Here is a 26,492-nt window from a genome sequence, read left to right as displayed (position 1 = left end):
TACTTAGTGTGATATGATTTTTTTCTTTATTAAAAATTAAATATTAATTTAATGAATAAGTTATTATATCCAATACCCTTTTGCATCACATAACTGTACTCACTGGGTTAAGGATTTTTAAAGTTGTTGATTCTTTACTTAATCTATCAGTTTTTCCTGAAATTACACAAGATACATGAAATGAGATAAAATACTTTGAACTAGAATTGATTTTAAAATTGCATTTTTAAAGATATATATGTTAAAAATCTCATTTATTAAACCAAAATTTTTTCAAAGAACAGAAAATTGGTCTTACATATAGTTCTGCATCATAGATCTAATCTATCTATAAGTACTTGATACATTTTTGAAGTTTCCTCTGAAAATATTCACAATAACATGTGGCACTATAGAAATAATAAATGTAAGTTATAATAGTATGTCTTAAGGAGTCAAAACTTTAGCAGTTGTTAAATGTTAAGTTGAAGCCTGGTGTTTTGTGTTTAAGCAACACATTTTCTTTGATATTTTTGACAAGATATTCACGTGTATAATGTTGCAATAGTCTTTCAAAAGTATTTTTCATACTTACATGTTTCAAATATGAATTCTTATTGAAAGCCTAGTTCACATCCTGCCTCTTCCACCATTTATTCTAATCCACAATAATCGTCCCCTTCTTTAAAAAAGAATCTATCCCCATAAACTTGATTTTTTTTCTTACCTTGTTTTCTGTGTTTTATCCTTGTGTTGATTACCTAGATTGTCATCTCCTTCAGGCTATGTGCTTTGTCTTACTTATCTCCCACAGCACCAACTACATAGTTGATGCTCAAACAGTATTTTTTTTTTTTTTTTGCAGGACAGTGAGGGTTAAGTGACTTGCTCAGGGTCACACAGCTAGTAAGTGTCAAAGTGTCTGAGGCTGATTTGAACTCAGGTGCTCCTGAATCTAGAGCCCTGTGCTCTATCCACTGTGCCACCAGCTGCCCCCTCAAACAGTATTTCTTTGATTCAAAGAACAATCCATCAGATACAGAGATTTGTTAATGGAGCCTGAATTATTCAAGCCAGCACCCCCCTTCTCCCACTCCCCTAAAGACTTAAAATTGTTGGTTTTTTTTTTTTTTACTAGATATAGTTAGTTTGTATGTAGAGCTTACCATTGACAAAACTAATGAAGTGTTGGGTGATTAAGTTATTTGCATTCACAAAGCCACTGAGGTTGAGGGTGTGCATTAATTTAACTTCATGAGCATGTTTCCTAAATGCTTAACTTGTTTGGTCTTTTGTTTAATCATGAAGTGTTCTTTTATTATGATGAAATATAACTTCAAATTTAGTAGCTAAAAAGTAAAAATTGATTACTGAAACTAAACCAGGTTAGCAGATCTCCAAATGGGAAGAAAGTTTTACTTTATGAAATAAAAGAGTTATTTTCCACCAAGGTCTACAACTTTTTTTGTCTCACCAGGAAGGTGTCATTTCATAACTCCTTTTTTTTTTTTTTAAACAGTCTCTGCCTTTTAAATTGTCTCTGTAGGTGAGCCTTACTACCACTGTAATCATGACTAGTTGTAATATACCTCAGTCCTGTTATTGGAACTGCAAAATATTTCAATTATAAGTCTTCAATGAAATTTAACACATTTTTTATAACCATGAATTTGTAACTTTCATGTGTAAAATATGTTTTTTACAGCAGGTGAGCAATAAATAACCACTATATTTTTAGTTAGCATAAGGTGGACTTATAATTAGAGCCATATGATGTAATAATCTTTTAAGTAAGGCAATTCTAAAGATCATTTTCTTATGTTCTGAAATCTCTTATTTTATTAAATGATCTTTTTTCAATAAAAAATTATTTTATCTCCCCAAATGATTTTTAAAAAAAGGAAATCAGAGTACTTATAACAAAGACAAAAGCCAACTCTGTCTGTCTGTCTATCTATTTCTTCACCTCAAGGTCGATCACCTCTCTCAGGAGAAGTGTTAGCATATGCTTCTTCATAGATCTTCTGGATTTAGGGTTAGTCATTGAATTGATCAGTTTTTAAATCTTTCCAGGTGTTGTTATTGTATGAACTTTTCCATTTCTGCTTTACTTCTTTCTATATCAGTTCATACAAGTCTAACTAATGTTCTTTGCAATCATCCTTTTCATAATTGCTTATAACATTATAGTATGCCATTGAATTAATATACCCTAATTTGTTCAAATATTCCCTAATTGATGGACAATCCCTTTAGTTTCCAGTTGTTCGCTAGGACCTCCTCCCCCTAGCCTATGAACAAAAGAGTTAGTTATAAGTATTTGGATACAATCTACTTTCATATTTCTTTGAGGTATAAACCTAGAAGTAGTATTGCTGGTCGGCAATTTAATAACTGTGTGCATATTTCTAAATTGGTTTCTAGAATGGCTGAACCAATTAATAGTTCCACCAACCATGCATTATTAGTATCGTTGTTACTAGTGTGCTTCTTTGCTTCTGTATGTTGTATATCTAATCATTTTTCACTGATCCTCCCTAATTTTTAACCAGGATCCAATAATTTTGATGATTATTGCATTTGATTACTTACCTACTTTACTTGCTTCTACCTGAATATATTGGGAAATTATTGGGATTCCCTCTTTTTTTGGCTTGTTTATACAGAAGTTACTTGGGGAAATGGATTATTGTCCTTCAGATTCTTCCTTTCAAGAGGTAGAAAGGATCAGCCTTTATTAGTATTTTTATTGTGTCTTTTTGATGTCTTTCACTACATAATATTCCATGTGTCTTCATTTAAATAACAAAACATATAAAACTTTGAGACTGTTTTCAGTACCATCCCACCTCCCCCAAATCCCCCTCCTCAATTCAATTGGCATTCAGAACATGTGGATTTCTAGCCTTGGTATCCCAACTAACAAGTTATTTTTTGTTAGTCCAATAATTTAAGCTCCCTGATCCTCATTTTCTTCATCTTTAAAGTGTAAATGATAAAGTATTCTCTCTCTCAATGTTGTTTTTATCATCAAATGAGATATGACCAGAATGGATTTACAGAGTTAAAAGTATGGGCCATTTTTTTTATAACCCTCACTATTTATACATAAAGAAAAAGGAAAAGAAATTTGGGCTTTTAAACATTCTCATCTTAAAAATATTGGTTTAGTTTAGATTTAATCAACCAGAATTTATATACATGATTTAAAAATTACACTGAGAAGCATTTTGCTGTTTTCTGAAAGTGGTTAATGGATATGATATATTAATGCTGCAGGGGCAGTGGGTTATTGTAAAAGAAACATGTTTATTAAACCATTTACCTTCTCTCTATATATTCCAACTACCTTAACTGTAGCATACAGTTTTGTGATCTCTGCCAAAGAACAATTCCAAAAGATTTCAAGAATGCATGAAAACATGGGGCAGTGTTACCAGAGCATAATGGAGTACTATGCTATGGACGGGAAGAAGGTGTCTGTGGAGGAATTACTTACGGACTTAAATAACTTCAGAACGATGTTCATGGTAAAGTAAATCTGCCTTTGATTCTTTTTAAATAATCTTTTCTTTTTCGGGAACATCTCATAATATTTCCTTGATTTATTCAGTTGTTTCATGCTTGCTTTTATACCCAGTAGCCAATCCTATCTACAATAAGACCATACTTTTTAAAATTTATAGATTCTAAATCTATGGACAACATATATTCATTTATTCCTGTACTTTCCCATGTTAAACTATTATCAGAAGTTTTGATTGAAAATGAGATGAATCCAGAAGTTCTTTATATCTGTTCATAAAGGACTCCTCCTGACTGATTACAGAGCACTTTTATAACAAAATTCAGCTATGAATTTACTTCTTTATACTCAGATCAGTTTGTATTTTTAAGGTATAATTTACCAAACTAAGAATAGCTCTTATGAATCTCTAGCCCCACCCCTGGCTAACAACCCCCCCCCACACACACACACAGATATATACCTTTTCTTAATATTTTTTACAATAAGCTACCCAGGATTTTACCTTGAAATGGATTTTAAATACCTAGGGTTTTCTTTGGCTTTCTAAATAGGGAGCTCTCTCTTGATGTAGAATACTTACTTTCATTTTAGAATGTTTAAAAGATCTTTGAAAAGCATTAGCTGATTAGATGCAAAACCAACATATTAAAGTGAGAAAGTATGTTGACTCCTTAGGGATACAAGTGAACATGTTCCACAACTAAAAGAAAGTAACTATTATTCTTTTTGGGGGGGGGGGTGATGAGGATTAAGTGACTTGCCCAGGGTCACACACAGCTAGTAAGTGTCAAGTGTCTGAGGCTAGACTTGAACTCAGGTCCTCCTGAATCTAGACCCGGTGCTTTATCCACTGTACCACCTAGCTGCCCCTTAGTTACTATTATTTATTTAATTTTTTTGGTGAGGCAATTGGGGTTAAGTGACTTGCCCAGGGTCACACAGGTAGTAAGTGTTAAGTATCTGAGGCCGGATTTGAACTCAGGTCCTCCTGAATCCAGGACCGGTGCTCTATCCACTGCATCACCTAGCTGCCTCTAGATAGCTTTATCTTGAGGCAAATATTTTGACTCATTCAGACCACTTGATAAGTGGATAAGTTCATGTGTTCAATTGAAGATACTCTAATCTAACCCTTGAAATAAAACCTTATGTCTAAACTAGTAAATGAATAAAACTACTAAAAAACAAAGACAGTTTGCCCTCAAGACAACAATTTTGCAAGATTTTTTTCCTCTATAAATGTAAAGGAAATATTTAAATTGGTGTCGGACCTTCGTTGCCATATATGTTACTTGAAGGAAGAGAACTGTTAGATTTGAATTACAAACTTTGTGTATTGTGGAAAAACTGTTAATTTTATGAAAAATGTTATTCTCTCTATTCATGTTGTATTTAAATTGTTTACAAGGAGAATTATGGATTTCGGAAAATAAATCTAATATTCATGTTTGCCCTTCTTAAAATGTACTGAAAACTAGCAGTTTAAGATAGAAAGTCAGAATCATGACTTAATGATTTACTAGGCATTTATATTTGCATTTGGAATCTTCAGACATAGAGTATTTTTAGATGAATAAACAGGTCTAGAGAAGTTAATCAAGTATTTATTAAGTTCTACTAAATACTAGGCATTATGCTAAATGCAGGGGTTGTAGAATATAGTAAATCAAACATCCATCATAAGAAACTTAAATTCTAACAGGAGACATAACAAGAATGTATGTGGGGCAGCTAGATGGTGCAGTGGATAGAGCACTGGCCCTGGATTCAGAAGTACCTGAGTTCAAATCCGGCCTCAGACACTTAACACTTACTGGCTGTGTGACCCTGGGCAAGTCACTTAACCCCAATTTCCACAAAAAAAAAAAATATATATATATATATATATATATATATATATATATATATATATATATATATATGTAATATTTGGATATATGTATGTGTATATATATATATGTTTCCAATTAATATAAAATACTACATAAAAATAATTACACATGATGTCTAAGAGAAAGGGCACTAACAGTTTAAGAGATCTGGAAGTTTCACATAGCAAGTGGTGCTTTTACTGCATCTTGAAAGAAGAAGGATTCTTTGAAACAAAAGTGGGGAATGCATATATCACTGGATTAGAGATTGGCCAGTGAGGCAGAGAGGCAGGAGATTCTATGTTGTATATGAGGAACAAAAAGTAGTAACAGTACAAGGCTGGGAGTAAAGGCTGGGACAGTAAAGTTGGAAAAATAAGTTGGGGAAAGTTCTAAAGGGTTTTAAAACCTAAACAGAGGAGCTTTCATTTGATAGTAGAGTCAGTAAGAGTTGTTGGAGTTGATTGAGTAGTGGAAAGATATGGGTAGACTTGGGTTTATGAAAAATCATTTTGACAACTGTATGGAAAAAATGGAGACTTGAAGCAAGGAGACCAATGAGAAGACTATTGGAATAGTCCAGTAAAGAGGAGATGAGGGACTGAATTAGGTGGCTATATGTATAGTGAGGACAATGAAGGTGTTTTATGTATAGAATTAATAAGGTTTGGCAATTGATAATCTATGTGGGGTGAGGGAGAATGAGAAGCTGAACTTAGCATTGGGATTGCAAACCTTGTTGACTGAACAGATTGTGATACCCTAGACAGATAAAGGGAAGTGGGGAAGAGGGATGAGTTTGGCAGAACAGATGAATTCTGTTTTTGACACGTTTACTTTAAGATGTCCAAGGGATATCAATTCTAAATGTGAACTAGACCCTTTGTGATATGAGTGTGGAGCTTAGTTTAGAAACTATAGCCAGATATGCTTATAGCTCTATGCAAGTTAACTACAGAGATCATAGGTGAACCTATAGGAGCTAGCTAATAAGGTTCCAAAGAGAAAATGTGGTGAGTGAAAAGAGCTTAGAACAGACACTTCAGGTATACTCATAATAAAGTGGATCAATATATATGGTTCAGTTAGTATGGTTGAGCAAAGAAGACTGAGAAAGGAGAAGTCTCACAGAATGAATATGACTGAATGAACAAAGCATTGTTAAAAAACAATTGAGACAATTGAGATACTCAGGAGTTATTTGCAATGTCAAATACTGTAATAAGATCAAGAAGAAGGATTGAGAAAAGTCCTTTGGATTTGGTAATTAAGAATAGATTATTGGTAACCTTGAAACAGTTTTGGTTGAATAATGAGATTACAAAATGGATTTTTTTATTTGATCCAGACACTACTAGCTCTGTGACCTTGGGCAAGTCATTTAACCTTTTTTTGCCTGGAAGGCAGCTAGATGGTTCAGGGCACTGGGCCTGGAGTCAGGAAGACTTGAGTTCAAATGCAGTCTAGGACCCTTATTAGCTGCATGACCCTGGGCAAGTCACTTAACTTCTGTTTGCCATAACTCACTGGAGAAGGAAATGGTAAACCATTCCAGTATCTTTGCTAAGAAAACATCATGGACAGTATTGTCCACAGTGTCTTGAAGAACACAACTGGACACAACTGAAAAACAACAAATTATATCTTTATTTTTAACATTTTAAAAATTTCCATTTTGAGTTCTGAATTCTCTCCTTCCCTCCCACTTCTCCCTCACCCACTGAGAAGTCAAACAATATGTGAAATCATACAAAACATTTCCATATTAACCCCCCCCCACACACACACACACATGCATGAACACAGCAACAAAAATAGACTTCAGTTTGCTCTCAAAGTTCTTTAGTTCTCTCAGGAGATGGATAGCATTTTTCATTATGAGTCCTTTGGAATTTTATTGGATCATTGTATTCATCAGAGTAGCTAAATATTTCACTGTTGCTCATCATTACAATATTGTTGTTACTATATACAGTGATCTCTTGGTTCTACTCACTTTACTTTGTATCAGTTTCATATAGGTCCTTCCCATGTTTTTTATAAAATAGTCCTTCTCTCAATTCTTACAGCACAGTAGTATTCCATCATAATAATATGCCACAACTTGTTCAAACCCATTCCCCAGTTGGCAGGATTCCCCTGTTTCCAATTCTTTGCCACCACAATATAGAGCTGCTATATTTTTTGTACATATAGGTCCTTTTCTTTTTCTTTGATCTCTTTGAGTGTAAACCTAATAGGTAGTACTGCTGGGTCAAGAACATGCAAAGTTTTACAGACTTTTGGGCATAGTTTCCAAACTGTTCTCCAGAATGGTTGACCAGTTCACAACTCCACAGCAGTTCATTAATGTACCTATTTCTCCATATCACATTTGTCATTTCTGATAAGAGTGAAGTGATACCTAAGAGTTGTTTTAATTTGTCTCTTTCTCTTATCTATAGTGATTTAAAACATGTTTCCATATGTTCATATCCTTTGCAATTTATCAACTGGGGGAATGGCTCTTATTTTTATAAATTTGTCTCAGCTTCCTATTACATTTGAGGAAATGAGGCCTTTATCAGAGAAACTTGCTGTAAAAACTTTTGATATTAGTTTATTGTCTATAGTATCTTTTGTCAAATTAGATTCCCTGATTATCTTTTAAATTAGGTTTTATTTTTGCTTTTTGCTTCATCTGAGATTATGATTTTTAAACCTGCTGTTTTTACTTTAGTTGAAACATAAATTCTGATCCATTTCCTTATTTAATTCTCTGTATATGTCTTTCTGTTTGAACTGTGTCTTTTTGTTAACAGGCATATTGTAAAATTTTGTTTTCCTAATCCTTCTTGCTATATACTTCTGTTTTAAAGACAAGCTCACTCAATTACATTCACTATTATGATTACTGTGTATTTCCTTTCTAACCTTTTTTTTTCTGTTTATCCTTCTATCTTTATCCTGTCCCTTCGCAAAAATCTGACTTGCTTCTGACTACTGCCTACCTTAATCAGCCTTCCCTATAATCATCCTCCCCAATCTACTTTCTCTAATCTCCTTCCCCCCTGTTTTCCTAGGGTAAGATAGATTCCTATACCCAACTGAAGGAATGTGTGTGTGTGTGTGTGTGTGTGTGTGTGTGTGTGTGTGTGTGTGTGTGTGTGTGTGTGTTCTTCTCTCTTTCAAAGAATTCTGAGAGTGGGATTCAAGGATTTCCCCTCCGCTGAAAAGACTCTTCCCACATGCCTCTTTTATGTGAGATAATTGTTCTCACTCCTTCATTTGGGGGGGCATCACCCCAACATAATTCACAACCATGCCTTCTATGTAGACTCCTTCTAACTGTCCTTAGAAGATAACGTTCTTAGAAATTATGAGTATCATCTTCCCATATAGAATGCAAATAGTTTAACTACTGAGTTTCTTAAGATTTTTCTTTTATGTTTAGCTTTTTATGATTTTCTGGAGTCTTATGTTTTCTTTTCATTTCTGGTCTTTTCATCAGGAATGTTTGAAAGTCCTCTGTTTTATTAAATGTCCATTTTCCCCCCTGAAGGATTATACTCAGGTCTTGCTAAATAGGTGATTCTTTGTTGTAATCCTACCTCTTTGCCTTCTAAAATATCATATTCCAAACCCTCCACGCCTTTGATGAGGAAGCCACTAAATCTTATTTGATTCTAACTGAAGCTATGCAATATTTGGATTATTTCTAGCTGCTTGCAATATTTTCTCCTTGACCTGGGAGCTCTGGAATTTAACGATTATATTTCTGGGAGTTTTTGTTTTGGGATCTCTTTAGAAGATGATCAGCCAGTTCTTTCAATTTCTATTTTACCCTCTGGATTTATAATATCAGTCATTTTTCCTTTATAATTTCTTGAAATATGATGTCTAGGCTTTTTTTAGGGGGGGGCAATGAGGGTTAAGTGACTTGCCCAGGGTCACACAGCTAGTAAGTGTCAAGTGTCTGAGGCCAGATTTGAACTCAGGTCCTCCTGAATCCAGGACCGGTGCTTTATCCACTGCACCACCTAGCTGCCCCTGCCCCATCCCCACCCCCCCCCTTTTTAAAAATTAGGACTTTCAGGTTTTATAATCTTTCAGAGGCAAAAATGGAATTTCAATGAGAAAGAGGTCTTTCAAGCATTTGTGATGAAAAGACCTGAACTGAATAGAAAATTTGACTTTCAAATATAAGACCCTGGAGAAGCATAAAAAGGTAAACAGGAAAAAGACTTCATGAGGGATATTAAAAGATCAAACTGTTAACATTCCTATATGGGAAGATAATACTTTGAAATCATAAGAACTATCTCAGTAAGCAATTCACAGAAGACAGGGCTGAACTGAATATGAAGGGATTATATCTGTAAAGCATTTTTGTTTTGTTCTTTGTAGGGCAGACAGGGTGGGGTATCTTATGTCTGGGGCTGGATTTGGGCTTGGGGCCTCCTGGGTCCGGGGCTGGTGCTTTGTCCACTGTGCCACCTAACTAATCCATGATGACATCATTAAAATAGGGTTGAGGTGTAGGAGGAATAAACTGGGGGAGGGAGAAAGGGAGAGATGGTCTGGGGAGAGGTAGTTCACATGAAGGAAACAAGAAAAAAGCTTATGGAGAAGAGTAGAAGAGGGGGAAGGAGTTGGGGAGTGAGTGAACCTTAGTATCATCAGAATTGCTCAAAGAAGGACTAACATACATACTCAAGTAGGTATAGTAATATATTTTTGCCCCGGAGGGGAAGGAGAAAAGGGGAGGGGGAAGGAGGGGAAGGAGGAAAAGGGCAGATTGGGGAGAGAGAGAAGTAAAAAGCAAAACACTTTCAAGGAAGATGAAGATGTTCTGCATTACTACACCAGTATGACATAGTCTAGTAATTCTTAAATTATCTCTCCTCAATCTATTTTCCAATAAGATATTTCATATTTTCTTCTATTTTTTCATTCTTTTGATTTATTGTTTGTTGATGTTTCATTGGAGTCATTAGCTTTCACTTGCCCAGTCCTTATTTTTAAGGAATTAAGTTTCTTCAGTGAGCTTTTGTACCTGAGCAATAGAGTTGGCAAACAGGATTAGATGCACCCAGTGCCAACAAAGTGTCCCCCTATAATCTCTTTATGACCAGTTGTCTGACTCCATTACTGTCTTTGGCCTGAGAGCTCCTGAGGCTGTTGGTGGCAGCTGCCTTTAAGGCCCACAGCTGGTGCTTCCTCTGTGTGTACCCAACTTGAGTTAGTCCCCACCTGTGTCACAGACCTTACCTACCAATTTCCTAAGTTGTCTTAGGCTGGGAAAATGTTTCACTCTAACATTTTGTTGGCTCTGTCATCAAATTCAATTTGAGGTGTTATTTTAAAGTTGTTTGGATGATACCATTGGGAAAGTTTGGCTGGATTCCTGTTTCTCATCTGCCATCTTTGCTCTTCCCTGAGTAGTAAGACTATTCTTCATAGTGGTTTGATAAGGCAACCAAACAGTCTTTCAGAAATGATATTCTTTAGGAGAACACATCTTTACAGTCTCACCATTAAGAGGTGTGGAAAATACAAGATTCTAGTTTTGATCTTTTTGTTTGCTAATCATAAAAAGAAATCTGTCACTAGTACAAATTAATAGTTTTCTTCTAGCAAGGTATCTTCCATGCATATGTCACAATAATAAAAGGTAGTACCCACAAAGATTACTTTATTGAACTAATAATATTGAGCGATATAATAAAACAAAGAGATACATATTTAATGCTGCTCCAGAGGCTGTCTAGTGCAACATCCAAATGGAAGAAGGATTCCCTTTAGGTAGTAACATTTTCTAGAAGCTCCTGTTGAAAGATAGCGTTTTGCCAGTTGTATCAATGCCTAGACATTGTGGAGCCTCATAATTGAGAATCAAAATCACTTAGAAGAATTTATCCTATCTCTTTACACAGAAAGAAAAAAAAAACCCAAATAGACAAAGAATGTCTAATGCCCAGATTATTATATGCACTTGCATGTAGAACTGGACAGATATTGTGAATATGATTTGGGCCCAGAAAGAACAGTAAGAAGAAAGTAGACTTGATAACCTTTAGATAATAGCAGTGTTTTTTTTTAACGATTTCCAAGCCTTTTCCTGAAACAAATTCTCATATTTAACACCATTCTCCTAACTATATTGTATAACTTTGACTTGTGGAATACCACAATTTCCAGACGTTTAAAGTAGTCACCCAGGGGGGAAAATGGGAAGAGAGATGGTACACATATATAGGCTATAAAACTTCACTACTGAAAAATTATAGAGAAGCCTGTCATTTAGGAATAACAAGAGATTTCTTATCAGTAGCTTGCATGCAATCATATCCACACTGTATCAAAAGATCTAGAGGCAAGCATTGAGCACTGTTGATTTAGCCTTTTTGGAGAATTTACAGGACATGGAAAAGAGATCCAGCATCAGAATCCAACAATGCATTGGACTCTATACTTTTGAAAGTCGCTCAAGGGGGCAGCTAGGTGGTGCAGTGGATAGAACACCAGCCCTGGATTCAGGAGGACCTGAGTTCAAATCCGGCCTCAGACACTTAACACATGCTAGCTGTGTGACCCTGGGCAAGTCACTTAACCCCACTTGCCTCACCAAAAGAGAGAGAGAAAAAGAGAGAGAGAAGAGAAAGTCGCTGTAAACTGTTGAAAGTCACATGCATAAGATCCAAAAGCCAGTAGATTATTTTAAAAATCCATATCAGAATTCATCTCATGATTACTTTTGACAAATTCAGAATTAAAACTGATCAGACTACTCTACATATTTTCTCTGATTTTTAAATATCTGAAGCAGCTGAAGATACAGCCCAGGTGACAGTAGATGCCCAAATCCACATTACTGAATAATTTTGGTTTGCAGCTTTGAAAATTAATTTTATTCTGATGAGCCCTCTTAATCTTTTCTCTTCAGGGCTTTCAGCAATAAAAATACACTTACACTAGTTGATTTAATTTTTTCTTTATAATAAGATTTACTGTTGCTGTACTGTGTTCATCAGGATAATAAATGGTCTTTGACTGACAGATTCCATACAATTAAATGAGTGCTAATTTTTTTGGTATGCTTTAGAATTCAGTTGATACAAGTAGAATAATATAGTAGAAGGTAAGCCTAGATTATTCTAATATATGATGGGAACATTGTACAGGTAGATTATAGTGAAAGGAGAGAAATCCAATAATACTATTGTGGAATATAGGGGCAAACTAATCAATGTGACTGAAAAGGTAACACAAACTTAGGAACTTAGACCCAGAGGCTAAAATATATTTAACCGTTTTTTGTTACTTTTTGTGGTTTTCAAGTGTATGTTTATTATATCTATAATTTTCACATACATATATATACATATTCATATGTGTGTGTGGATATATGTGTGTATGTATGTATACACATATGCACATAGAGTGGGCCAGAAGTAATGATGTTTTAATAACTTTTAGAAAATTTTATTTTTTGCCATTTATGAGATTTGATTTTTCACACATAAATTCATTTCCTATATATGTTGTATATTATGAATGCTATAGTATTGAATTTAAAAACAAATACTAAAGGAGTTATTAAATATTGGAACCCTGTGTGATTTTTGGGCCCACCCTAGTGTGTGTATATTCTGGCAATAACATTTTAAAAGAGTTAATGTGTACATGTAGGTGACACAGGAGATAAGAGCACAAGGTTCTGGAGTCAGGGAGACCTGAATTCAAGTCTGGCCTGAGACACTTATTCACTGTGTGACCTTGAGTAAGTCACTAAATCCTGTTTGCCTCAGTTCCTCATTTGTGAATGAACTGGAGAATTTAAGGGCAAACCTCTTCAGTAACTTATCCAAAGAGCTTCCCCACCACCAAAAAGAAGGGGGGCGGGAGAGGGTTCATGAAAAATTGGAACACAACTGAAAATGACTAAACGACAGAGTTAAGGTAAAGTATAAAATATTGAACGATTTATGTATAACATTTTGGGACCCTAGTTGATTGCTTCTTCCAGAGAAAATCATTCGGTGGTTATTATCAAAACTACTCTTAATCGCATACTTCTCCAAAGTCCTAATATTTATGGCTACTATCTTGTCCATAGTTAAAATGTAGGCAATTTAAGACATCTAGATAGCACAATGGATAGAATGTAGAACTTGGATTTAGAAAACCCAATTTTAAATCCAGCTTTTGACATCCTGTGACTCTAGGGTCATTTAACTTTGATCTCAATTGTCTTACCCTGCAAAATGGGGATAGCAGTAGCACTTCCTGCACAGGGTTTGTTTTTTGTTTGTTTGTTTTTAGTGAGGCAATTGGGGTTAAGTGACTTGCCCAGGGTCACACAGCTAGTAAGTGTTAAGTGTCTGAGGCCAGATCCGAACTCAGGTACTCCTGAGTCGGGGGCCGGTGCTCTATCCACTGCGCCACCTAGCTGCCCCCTACAGGGTTGTTTTGAGGATAAAATGAGATGTTGTGTGAAGTGCTTGTAAACCTCATAGCCACCATGTAAGTGCTAGCTATCATTATTAGTAGCTATTATAATTGTGATTATCATGATGATGATGATAATTCAACTAAATATTTGATTCAGAGAATAAAAAGAAACTTCAAGTTTTTTTTTATTTTGGAGAATATAGGAAGGTTATATGTTTAATGATTGTTTTGAATTAAATCATCAATCTTAGAATAGCTACTGGTTTTTAAAAAGAATTCATTTGTGTAAGTTGAACAATAAATAATCCATTGATTTGAGTTTACGTTTAATAACCCAAAGCAGGAGATGCATACAAACCCATGCCTTTAGTTACTAAGGGTCAGGTTGGTTTATTCCCTGCAGGACTAATAAAGTAATTCTATTTTATTTGTTTGTTTCATCTCAGGCTAGATTGCAACTAAAAACAACTTGCAACTGAAACAGATTTAATTATCACTACCTGCACATCCTCAGGGACATTATATCTTTATGTATCAGCAGATAGTTTCTATCATCTTTGAGAAACTCCAGTGTTAGGGGCACAAGAAATATGAATTTGTGCTATGTTAAGATGATGAATTGTTGCAGAAATGTTGTTTGTGCTTCTGCATACCATATTATAAAATGCCTGGTGTCTTCTTGATATGATTATTTCTATATGAGTTAGGAACCATAGAAAAAGCATTTCATTTTGTCAAAATGCAATTTAACTGGTTTTGTGAATGTCTTTTTAACACATCCTAGTTATATCTATGTAGCAATTATCATGAGATAAAAAGTAAGCTCATTTGTGATTTTTATCAAATAGAAACATAGCCCTCTTATCCATTTAAAATGAAAAAACTTTAAATTTATCACAATGTTTTGAATGAAAATTCAACGCATTTCACTAATCTCTTAGCATCTGTCTTTAAAGGGAAACTATCCTTTGATGCAAATGGCATATAATTGTTGTCTACAAAAGCCATATTTTTTCTTATATTTCAAACCATATGTGTAGGATTTTTTAAAAAATCTTTTGACATCTTGAATATCCAATTCTCTCAGTGCTTTAGGCAGCTCTGTAAGGCTGTAAGTTGCAATGAACATGTTGACCTGCATTGATAAAAAGAAGTTTCCTTACTTCTCTTTATCAGTGAAATCCTAGGTTTAATCACAGTCTCTATCCCTATTCTATTTAAATATGGTAGGAGGAAGATTATCTAGAAAGCTATCATTATAAGTTGGATATAAGAGGAGACACTGCAGTTTACTAGTTTCCTATCGAGTGCCATTTTCCAGGCCATTCTAATGAACATTCATACTTTAAAAAATAAAGTTTAATTGATGTATTTTGTTTTTATATCACCTGCATTTCCTAAGGTATTCCTTTGCCCTCTGCCTCTTTAAGAGCCTTATTAAAAAAAGAGGAAAAAAAACGATTCATCAAAACTCACCAACACATTAAAAATATCTAGCATTATATGTAATTTTCCATACTTAAACTCTCTTCTATATGTACCAAGAAAAGGGGAAATTGCCTTATAGATTTACTTTGGGGTGAGGCTTGGTCATTATAGTTCTTTAGCATTTAGTTTTGATTGCTTTTGTTGTTGTTATAGTTTCCATTTAAATTCTGCCTATTCATTAAATACCTACTATATGCAAATTACTGTTAGGGACTTGGGATGCAAAGGCAAGGGGAAAAAACCCAATCTCTGCTCTTGAGGTGTTGATATTCTACTATGGATACCATCATTTCTACCATTTTCTAAGAAGTCAAAAGGTCTTTCAGGAAATAACCATTTAACTTTTCCATACCCCTCTGATAATCATTGTCTCTTATAAGAAATTTGAAAGGAGGGGTTAAAGATATCAAAGAAAATAAGACTTTTAGTTAGAAAGAAAATTTCTTTCAGGAGAAACATTCCAACCACGATCAGGATCTTACAAAAAGGACGATGTATGAAGGCTTGGTGAAATTTTATTGGAGTGTCCATGATTTGAACAGACCTCTTGAATACTGCAATGTATTTGGGGGCCAGAATAAGGTTGGTCAGTCAGTAGGTTTTTCATAGTGTTTGTCTCTTTGTGACCATGTTTGGGGTTTTCTTGGCAAAGATACTGGAGTGGTTTGCCGTTTTCTCTTCATCTCATTTTCCAGATGAGGCAAATAAGGTTAAGGTGAGTTGCCCAGGGTCACATAGGCCCGGCACTCTACTGTGCCATCTAGCTGCCCCAAATATATAGTAATGGACAGAAGATTTCTTTCTTCAATATTAGGGGAAAGAATAAGCTAAAATAAAGGAAAAAAGGCTGCTTTTTGTGGGATGGATGAGATCATGATAAATGTCTAAGAGAGATGGAGCTGCGTTAATTCTTGACTTCTACTTTTATAATTATTCCTAAAGAATGACTTTTGATCCAAAATGGATTTTGTTTTAATGTCTAATGAGGGAATTGAAATACAGAATATTATACAGTTAGAGTATCTAGGTATTATTATTAAGTTGAAGTTGTCTCACCCAGATAAGCTATATCTTGGGATACTGAAAAGAACTAGAACTTGTGATTGCTGAGCTACAGGTAGTGATAATTCATGAAAAACAGGAGGTATATTGCAAAACTAGAGAAGGGAAAGCAAATGGAAATTGTAGATATAGACCAAAGTGACCTTTACTTCGATCTCTGGCAAAATTCTAGAACAATACTGTAAAAATGCTTAATCAATGTCTGTTGAAGAAAAGAAAGCAGAGTCCATAAAGAGCCAATAGCTTCACCAATACTGAGCCATGACATTACCACCTTGTTCCTGTTTTTTATAGGATCAATAAATGGATCAGAAGAATGCTTTAGATATTTACCTATTTTTGTCAGGTTTCTAATAAAGTCGCTCATGCTTTTCTTATGGAAAAGGCCAGTAGGATTTGTATTAGATGATGGTGCTGTTACCGCCAGATGGGTTCTTGAAAAACATTCCTCTTTCAAAGAATTACTTGCCCACAACAATCAATCAAAATTTAGTAAAAGGTTTTATTATTTGCAGATAGAGGTGATGGCTGGGAGAAGAAGCCTAGACTTCAACTCCCGGGAAGGTACAGGTTTATGGCAAATTGCTTAATCAGGCAGCCATAGAGTATGGCTGGGAGAAGAAGCCTAACTGTAACTCCCCAAACAAGGAGAAGATGACAATCTTATAGAGGTGAGAAGGGGGTGGGGGTAGAGACCTAAGACTGAGAAGTGACAGCAGTTTGAAAATGATGGTGTTAGCTATTTGGATAAATTCCACATTTCTAACTTGAGATTGTTGTCACTAGCTGGTTCTAATCACATAGCAAGGCACGACTGGCTCCCAACTAATCTCATGTTGTAAATTCAAGGAGCCCAGCTTTCTGGGTGGCCTGCTTTATTATCTGTTTGACCAACCACTAAAAGTATAATCTCTAACTCGACCCAACAAGCTGATCAGCAGCATTTCTCCAAGGTCATAGTGTGTCCCCCCTCAGGGCCAGAGCATCCCTAACTGGACCTAGGCCCACCAGGCTGCTACTATACAGTATGATTAGATTGGTTTTGAAGTTGTTGCAAGGGCCTGGACATAAAGTACAGTCATTCATGTTAGGATTTTTCCTTGGAAGAACTGTCTCCATTGGAGTGTCCCTAGGTTATCTTCTCCCCTTGATCTATTAAAACTTTTGAAAAAGGGTAAACCAACAAGCCTTCATTAAGAATGGTCTGGGGGCAGCTAGGTGGCACAGCAGATAGAGCAATCGGCCCTGGATTCAGGAGGACCTAGTTCAAATCGGCCTCAGACACTTAATACTTACTAGCTGTGTGACCCTGAGCAAGTCACTTAACCCCAATTGCCTCACCCCCCCCCCCCAAAAAAAAAAAGGAGAATGGTCTGCCAAGCACTATGCTAAAGTACTGGGGATTCAGAGACCAAAATGTAATACCTACTTCCCTGAAGATCTTACATTCTATTTGAAAAGCAGCACATAATCGTAAGGAAATTTAGAAATACAAAGGAAATATAATATCATTTGAAATTGGGAGCTAGGGCAACCTAGCAGAAACAGATAAATCAGAATAGGTCTCTCTTAGAAGCTTACCCTTGAGCTGAGCTCTGAGAAGCTAATTATTTCTTTCTTCTCTCTCTCTCTCTCTCTGTTTCTTTCTTTCAGTGTGTGGAGCAGTTGGGGTTAGTGACTAGCCGTAGGGTCACACAGCTAGTAAGTGTCAAGTGTGAGGCCGTATTTGAACTCAGTTCCTCCTGACTCCAGGGCTGGTGCTCTATCCACTGGGCCCCCCCAAATGCCTGGAAGCTAGGATTTCTATACATAGAGGTGAGGAGGTTGAATTCCATACTTGGAGATAAATAATGGAACATCGTGTACGAAAAACAGCCACCAAAAAAGGCGCAAATTTAGCCACATCACGGTATGTGTGAGTGAAATAAAGTGCAACCTCTAGAAAGGTAGCCTGCAGCAGAATAGAAACCAGTTTTCAATGCCAGAGTAGTTTATATTTTCTCCTAAAGGATCTAGGGAGTCCACTGCTTTTTTTGAGCAGGAGATTGTTAGAAGACACAAAGCTAAGAGGCATAGTTAACACATGCTATGACATAATCATTCATCCAAAAATATTCCTGACCAGGATAAAATATAAGCTGTATGAAAGGGAGGAAAATTGAAAATAATTTGTGTGAAAGCCAGCACATAATCAGCTCTTAATAAATTCTTTTATCAGCCTTGCTGTTCCTCAGACAGGATACTCCATTCCCAGACTCACTGATTTTCTAATTCCCTATACCTGATACTCTCCCTTTTCACCCTTGTTTCTTGTCTTTTTTTCTTTCTCAAACTCAGTTCAAAACCCACCTTCTGCAAGAGACTGGTCCATTTCTTTCCCTCCTTCCTTTGCCCTCTCCCTATTCCTACCCCGGTGTCTTACCTCTGAGGAATACCTTCAGTCTATACTGTACATATATTGTTATGTCCCTAGTTTATTTGCATGTTGTCTTTCTTATTAGAATGGAAACTCCTTTTTGTCAGAAACCTTTTCTTTGGGGGGGGGCATTTCTTTATATCCTCAGCACTTGTGACTGTGTCTGGAACATAATAGGTGTTTAATAATTGCATAGTGACTCAATAGAATATTATGCTCTATCTACTTAGGTGTAATTCAGTGGGAAGAAATGGAAAGTTTTATATCTGGGTCAAAAAAATCAATTTCCAAAGTAAAATAATGGGGAAGACATAATTTCATGACATTTTTCTGAAAAACTTCTGTGGGCTTTCATGGACTACAAACCAAGTATGAGGAAACAATATTATATGATAGCCAAAAAAGTTAATAAGCTCTAATAGAGTCATAATTTCCAGTCATAAAGGTTGATATTGTTGCTTTACTGTGGATTACCTCTGGAGCCATGTTCAGTACTCGGCAACCTGTCTTAGGAAAGTGGTTAATACCCTTGAGTTGTGTCCCAAGGAGGAAAGCCAGAATAGTAAAGGATCTTGAATCTATGCTATGTGAATATCATTTGAAGGAACTAGGGTTGTTTTACCCAGACTTGAAAAAACTTAAGGTAGGGAGCATGATAGCAGTACTTGAAAGGTGTCATGTAGAAGAGAAATGAATCTTTTATGGTTTGGTGCTAGAGTTGAGATTTAGCAGACAGTGAATGGGAAGTTACAAAGAGGCCAAATTAGGCAACTTAGTATAGGGAAGGTCATCCTAATAATTGGACCTATCAAAAGTTAAATGGGGTACATTGGAAATAGTTAGCTTCTCCTGTACTGGAGATCTCCAGGAAAAAGCGGATGAACCCTTGTTATGTATGTTTGGAGGAGATTCTTTAGGGGAATGTAGTTTGGATAGGGTGAGGGACACTGAGTATCTATGAATTATCACATTAGTAGAGAAGGATCAACAAGGACTTCTTCTCTGTATTGAACAATTATACAAAAAATTTAACATAGACAAGTTCAACTACTCTATAAAGATGATCTAGACTCTGGTATTGCTGGTTGTTTCAAAATTGAATCTCAACCTCTTTCTGAGTTGAGACAAATTAGGTAGACAGTTTTGTCCAACTCTTTACATATATGCTTTAAGATAATCAAAAATCAATTACTTGTCAATTTATGGCCTTTAATGATATGGTAGAAAATTTTCAGTTGCTGATTCCTTGTAAGAAAAGGGAGGGACCATGTACTATTGTCTGTGTTCCATAAGTCAAAATATGGAAAGGTACCTACAATTTTTTGTTTAGGTTTTTTTGGTTTTTGTTTGTTTTTGTGGGGCAATGAGGGTTAAGTGACTTGCCCAGGATCACACAGCTAGTAAGTGTCAAGTGTCTGAGGCCGGATTTGAACTCAAATCCTCCTGAATCCAGGGCTGGTGCCTTATCCACTGTGCCACCTAACTGCCCCAACTAGAATTTTGAAATGTGCTGTATTGCTGTGCAGTAAAATCAGTTCTGAAAACCTTTCAAAGACTGTATATCTGCTCACATGAGAGATGATCTAAAATAAACAGCCAAATAATTTGTGTTGGCAACATAATACTAAAGGGTATCAGTGAAAATACAAGTGGACTAAGTAGAAAAGCAAATCAAGAATGTGATGTTTAAATAATCAGTACTTAGCATACTTAAATTTGTTCTTAGTTCATATTTAACATTAAGGGGAAGAGGGAGAAAGGTTAGCTATGTGCAAATTCTGTGTAGTATAATGTTAGTGGTTTTTTAAATGCAGCTTTCTATCCATTTAGTTATGTTTGGGGCAAACTGCCTCAGTTTACTCAAGATAACTCGAGGAGACCACCAAGTCAAGCAGAGACAGATTTATTACAATCCCATGGGAATGGGCAAACTCAATAACTGAGTCGCGGCTAGCTAATACTGCCTTGACCTTTTATAGAATGTCAGAGGGGAAGTCCCCACGCACACTAGGGCGAGCTCACAATCTAACATCCAATCCTGTCCTCACCCAGGGTGTGTGTTAGCTCGTGATCAATGTATGGAGACATGCATATGTGTTCCAGGAACAAGGGGGAAAAGGGGAGGGGCAACAAGGTCAAACCAAAGGAAGAGGAAACAGGGGAGTGACAGTCAGATGTTTCAGATCTCACAGTTCCCACTGACTCCCCTCTCCAGGCCCCTATCTCTAAGATATTCAACTTGAATAACAGGAAGAGTCACCTCAGGTGTTTCAGCATTGTTTTGTAGTGATGTTAATTTTAGAAGGATGACAGGGTTAAAATTTATCTTCAGCTATGTTGGGAAATCAAAGAAATAGAATAAAGAATAAAAGAATAATCTATTGTTGGGACCCTAGGGTCAAGGGGATTCTGCTCTGAGGAAGAGAGACATGTCACTTAACATCTGGTCTCAACTTAATTGCTACATCCTGTGCTGAGCCCCATCCTTTCTTCTTGAGTCCCGAGTATTGAATTGGTGGGCAGACTCTCCGACCCACTCAACAGGGACTGGGGTTCTGACACATGATGGATTCCAGATAAAACTAAGATGTAGCTGACAAGTGGGGAGACTGAAGCAGAAGTAAAAATACTATTAATTAGCAATAAAACTTAAAGGAGACAGTGAGAATTTGACAGAGCAATAAACTTTTAAACTAACTATACTGGGGCGGGACTGGGTACCTTCCAGACCCTATCCTCAGAGTTTAATCTGACTCAAATCCATAATCATCTCATACAGTTAGAAGTCCAATATTTTTATTATAAAATTATATGGAAATAAAGAAAATACTAATTAGTTCTTGATTATTGTATTAATTCCTATATCTCTTGCTATGCTACATACTGTATTTTCCTTGTTATTCTTCTTGAGGTAACATCAAGAAAACAATTATTAAGCTAGGTGTTACTTTTAAAAACTGAAAATCAATACTCAATTTTTCATAAAGCAAAATTGATTTAATGACTTTAGACCATATTCCTAAATGTAAACATTATTTTTATAGAAAAAAGTTTGCCTTTTTATTGTCCAACGTAAAATATGAAAGAGGTAACTGATATTTGGAAAAGTTTATGTTACAGTGAACCTCTACTTATTAAAGAGAATATTAAACATTTATAGTTATTTCTAATAGATTTCAAGTTTTTTCCTTGAAAATATGTTAATAAACTATACAATCCATTATAATAAGCTCTTATTTCAGTAGACCTTGAATCTGCCACATACGCACTTGTTTCTGTATCTTAACTCATGTTGTTTCATTTAGCTGGAAATCTGAGGTCTCTTAGCTTATCTAAATTCTGTTTTCCTTTAAGCCCCTCATCAAATCCCAGTGCTATGAGTCTTTCCTCTAAATGATGTCAAATCTTATTCTAATGGACAGAATCAATGAAATATTATCATTATATCATTGCCTTGTGTATGTACCCCAAGATACTCCACACTGGGCTTTTTTCTTTTCTCTTAACTTCACACTCTTGGCAAACTCATTAGCTTCTATGGGTTTAATTAGCATCTCTATACACATGACTCACAGATCTATATTCAGTCCCTACTCTCCCTGAAACTCTGAGCCACATCACACCAGCTGCCTATTGGTCATTACAAAATGGGCGTCCTGGCGATATCTCCAATTCAACATGTCCAAAATATAACTATTATCGTTTTTACCCTCAAACTCTCAAACTGAACTAATTTCTCTCAAGGGGCAAACTCTCAGGTTTGTAAATTCTGTTGTCCGCACTTCCTTTTCTCTGTGTCAGCCTGTCTATCTGATCAATTTGCTATTTCTACTTACATGAACTCTCACAATCAATTTGTTACCTCTCTTCATATACTCATCACCTTAATCACACCCTCATTAACCCTTCTACTCTAACGTTGTCAGTCACCTTCTAATTGGTCTCCCTGCTTCAAGTCTCTATACTTTTTAATCCATGCTTCACTTACTTGGCAAAGTAATTTTCCTTAAATAAGTTATGAGCATGTTTCCTTTTCTACTCCATAAATCCCAGCAGCTCCCTAATTCTTTTGTTTGTCTTTTAAAGCCCTACACAACTTAGATCCATCTTCTCTCTAGCTTCAGGGCATAGCCCTACCTTTCCATATATTCAGATTCTATTCTCTTCCTCACAAATGTTATTTCATCGCCATGCTTTTGAATTTGCCATCTTCTTTGCCTGAATACATACTCTCTTCTCACCTGCACTGCATAGAATCTCTTACTTCCTTCAAGCATTAGTTCAAGCTTCATTTTCTTCATGAAGCTTTTCCTGATCTTCCTAACCACTCATGTCCTTCCTCTTTAACTACCTTGGATTTATTTTATATAGATGTATAAATAGATATTTTGTCAGCACTTGTAGAATATAAGCACCTTAGTAATTTCATTTTTTGTCTTTCTGTATCTAGTACCTAACCCAGTCACTGGTACATAGTAGGGGCTTAATAAATGCTAATTACTTGAATGATGGTCTAAACATTATTTACTATTTGCATGCCAAAAGATTAACTAAAGGAACATTTGGTCTTCCTATGCAAACATGTATTCTCTCTACCTTATCTTGCTATAGGAGGGAAAGAGATAGCAGATACTCTCAGATGGCAAATTTATTTCAATACAAGAAAAGGTTAACTCTTATAAACAAAATATGCTTCCTAATAATATGGTCCTCACAAAATTTCAGCTCTAATTACATGTACTTAATTTGACAGATGTTATGGATACTTGTTACTTCCAGCCCCACAGAATTTCTTGCCTTCATCCCATTTTTTTCCACTCAGAAGGCTTATAGCCCAGTTCAGGCCCTAATCACATTTCTTCTGGCTTATTGAAGTTGCCCTTTAGCTGATCTTCCTTCATCCATTTTCTCTCCACACTGTTGTTGAATTGTAATTCCTAAGACACAGACCTGATCATTACTTTTCTACCCTAAAAGCACAAGTGGCAGCCTTATTGTCTCTATTAGAAAATAGAAGCTCATTAGGCTTTATAACTATTTGTTTAATCAGGGTCCAGACTAACTTCCCAGTCTCATTGTGCACTACTACTCTTGGTATATTCTACAGTGTAAGCCGAATGTCCTCCTAGCTGTTTTCCATGCATCCCTTTCCACCTTCTTCTGCCTGGGTGCTTTGGCCCAGGCTGGCTCCTGTCTGGAATGCTCTCTCACCTAAACTTTGGCTCTCATAATCCTTAACTCCCTTCGTAGCTGGCTCACATATTTGTTAAGAAACCTTTCCTGACTTCTCCTAGTTGTTAGTGAATGCCACCTCCATCACTTAAATTATTTTGTATCGTGTGTATACATGATATTTTTCCTCCAATAAAAATATAAGCTCCGTGAAGGCAAGGGCTGTATTATTAGCACCTAACACAGGACATGAAATATTCAATATTCCAAACAGTAACTAGGTACATAAGAAAATATTAACCGTGTGTTTACATGATTTTGATCACTTATATAAATATACAAAGTTTTCTTCCATTTTTAATTTACACAATCGGGGAACAAGTGCATTTAAATACTATCCAACTGCACATAGAAACAAATAGTCCTAAGATTAGACCACATATTCTGTAGATATTGTTTTGAGAGCAACATAAAATAACCATTTTTGAAAATATTATCTTTCTAATTTTTTTGAATTTTGTTTTTTTCTTTGTATCCCTAGTGCTTAGCACAGCATCCATTCCGTAGTAGGTGCTTAACAAATTCGAGTTGCATAGATCAATGAATCAATGTCATATTTAGCCTTTTCAGACAGCATTCATAATTGATAATATCACTTTTTCATAGCAAGCAATGAAGGAGAACACCAAACGAAGAGAAGCTGAGGAAAAAGAAAAACGTGCCAGGATAGCCAAGGAAATAGCAGAAAGAGAAAAAGCAGAACGTCAACAAAAAAAGAAACGCTTGATAGAAATGAAAACTGGTGAGTACTACTGAGTGTTTCTTTTTACACATAAAAATTAAACTGATTGTCTGCCATATTTTAATGTAATAGATGAAAAAATAAGATAATGAATATTTATGCTTAAACTCTACAGCATTTCTATTCTTACTTTTTTTTTTTTTTGGGGTAGACAGCTTGGTAGAATGCCATACTTGAAGTTAGACAAATTGTTTCTGAAACTAGCTGTATTATATGCAAGTTCCTTAACCTTTCTGAACCTCGGTTTCTCAATTTCCTCATTTATAAAACAGTAGCAAAATAATAGCACCTTGCTTTTATGGGTGTTGAGGGAAGTATGATAATTGTTTAAAAAGTGCTTTGAGGGGGCAGCTAGATGGTACAGTGGTTAAAGCACCGGCCCTGGATTCAGGAGTACCTGAGTTCAAATCCGGCCTCAGACACTTGACACTTACTAGCTGTGTGACCCTGGGCAAGTCACTTAACCCCCATTGCCTGCAAAAAAAAAAAGTGCTTTGAAAAACTTGAAGTTCTAGATAAGCAATGATGATTGTTATTCATGTTAACAAGTCACTAAGTTTGGTATATGTTAGTATTCCATACTGTATTGTATATTCACTTTCCATTTCACAATGAAATAGAAGCTTCTATAAAACTCTTAATAACCCATGATTAATTACTTAATTAACTAAAAAGAAATTAGATATGTACTACTATAGAAAAATTTATTTCCCAAAGTTCAGATTTCATTAAATTTAAGTGAATTAAAGAAATTATGGTAATAGGTCCCACTTCTCATTTCCTTTCTTCTCAAAATTTCAAAAGTAAATCCAATTCTGACTTCCATCTCTTATTCCTGAGGACTGGAAAGGGTCCTAATGCAACTCTATCAGCATCACTGTTGAAATGGTATACTTTATAAATCAGAAGTGCAAATTCATCCAGGTCTCTTCAGAGATAAATTAAGACACCTACTTTGTAGGAATTACCCCTTTCTTTCAATTCAGAAGACATATTTTAAGATGAGTAAAGCAAACACAGTAGCTAAGTATATATATATATATACACATACATACATACATACATATATACATACATACATACATAAACATAAACATACTGTTTCTCCCAAGGAAGGAAAATCATGCAAACCCAAATGTTTGTTTATAAGTGCCTCTCTGCCCCTCAGGGGATAGTCATAGGAATTACCTTTAGCCTAAATACAAGTGTCAGTCTTATTTCACTGTATCTGGAGATCAGAGAAATTTAGCTTTGACTTCTAAAGCTTACAGTTTGGAAATAAATTTTAAAATAAATTATCACTACAGAATTTACATAATTTTCTTGGATCCTGCCTTTGAAGTTTGACTCATTTGATTTCAGATGAACACTAAACTTAAAACTTGACTCATATTTCATTAGCTAGTTTAATCATACTTGACATTCAAAGTAAACTTAAGTAGCAATCTCTTCAGATCAAAATATGTGGAATTTATGATGATTTGCACAAAAGACTAGGTATATTTATTTTATTAAATTCCATCTGGCAGGATAGAATAGATTTGAAGTCCAAAAACATGGGTTTGAATCAATCAGTCCCTAAACATTAAATATATAATTTGAGCCAGGCACTGTGCTAAAGTACTAGAGATACAAAAAGAGTCAAAACAAGTAAACAAAAATTCCCTGCCTTCAAGAAGCCCACAGTCTAATGGAGGAGACAACATGCAAACAAACAAGCTATTTGCCAGATAAATAGGA

At 35.5% G+C, this 26,492-nt stretch overlaps 1 protein-coding gene across 1 annotated transcript in view; it reads left to right on the top strand.

Annotated features, from left to right (window-relative positions):
* Positions 1-26,492, top strand: part of DIAPH3 (diaphanous related formin 3) — a 449,127-nt gene that overhangs the window by 263,036 nt on the left and 159,599 nt on the right. Inside the window, 2 exon segments of the mRNA XM_043995139.1 lie at positions 3,340-3,509; positions 24,617-24,752. Coding sequence (XP_043851074.1) covers positions 3,340-3,509; positions 24,617-24,752 — 306 coding nt within the window.

Source organism: Dromiciops gliroides, chromosome 3 (assembly GCF_019393635.1).
Source record: "Dromiciops gliroides isolate mDroGli1 chromosome 3, mDroGli1.pri, whole genome shotgun sequence".
Lineage (NCBI taxonomy): Eukaryota > Metazoa > Chordata > Mammalia > Microbiotheria > Microbiotheriidae > Dromiciops > Dromiciops gliroides.
Note: the sequence above shows the minus strand (reverse complement) of the source record. Positions and strands in the feature narration are given on the sequence as shown.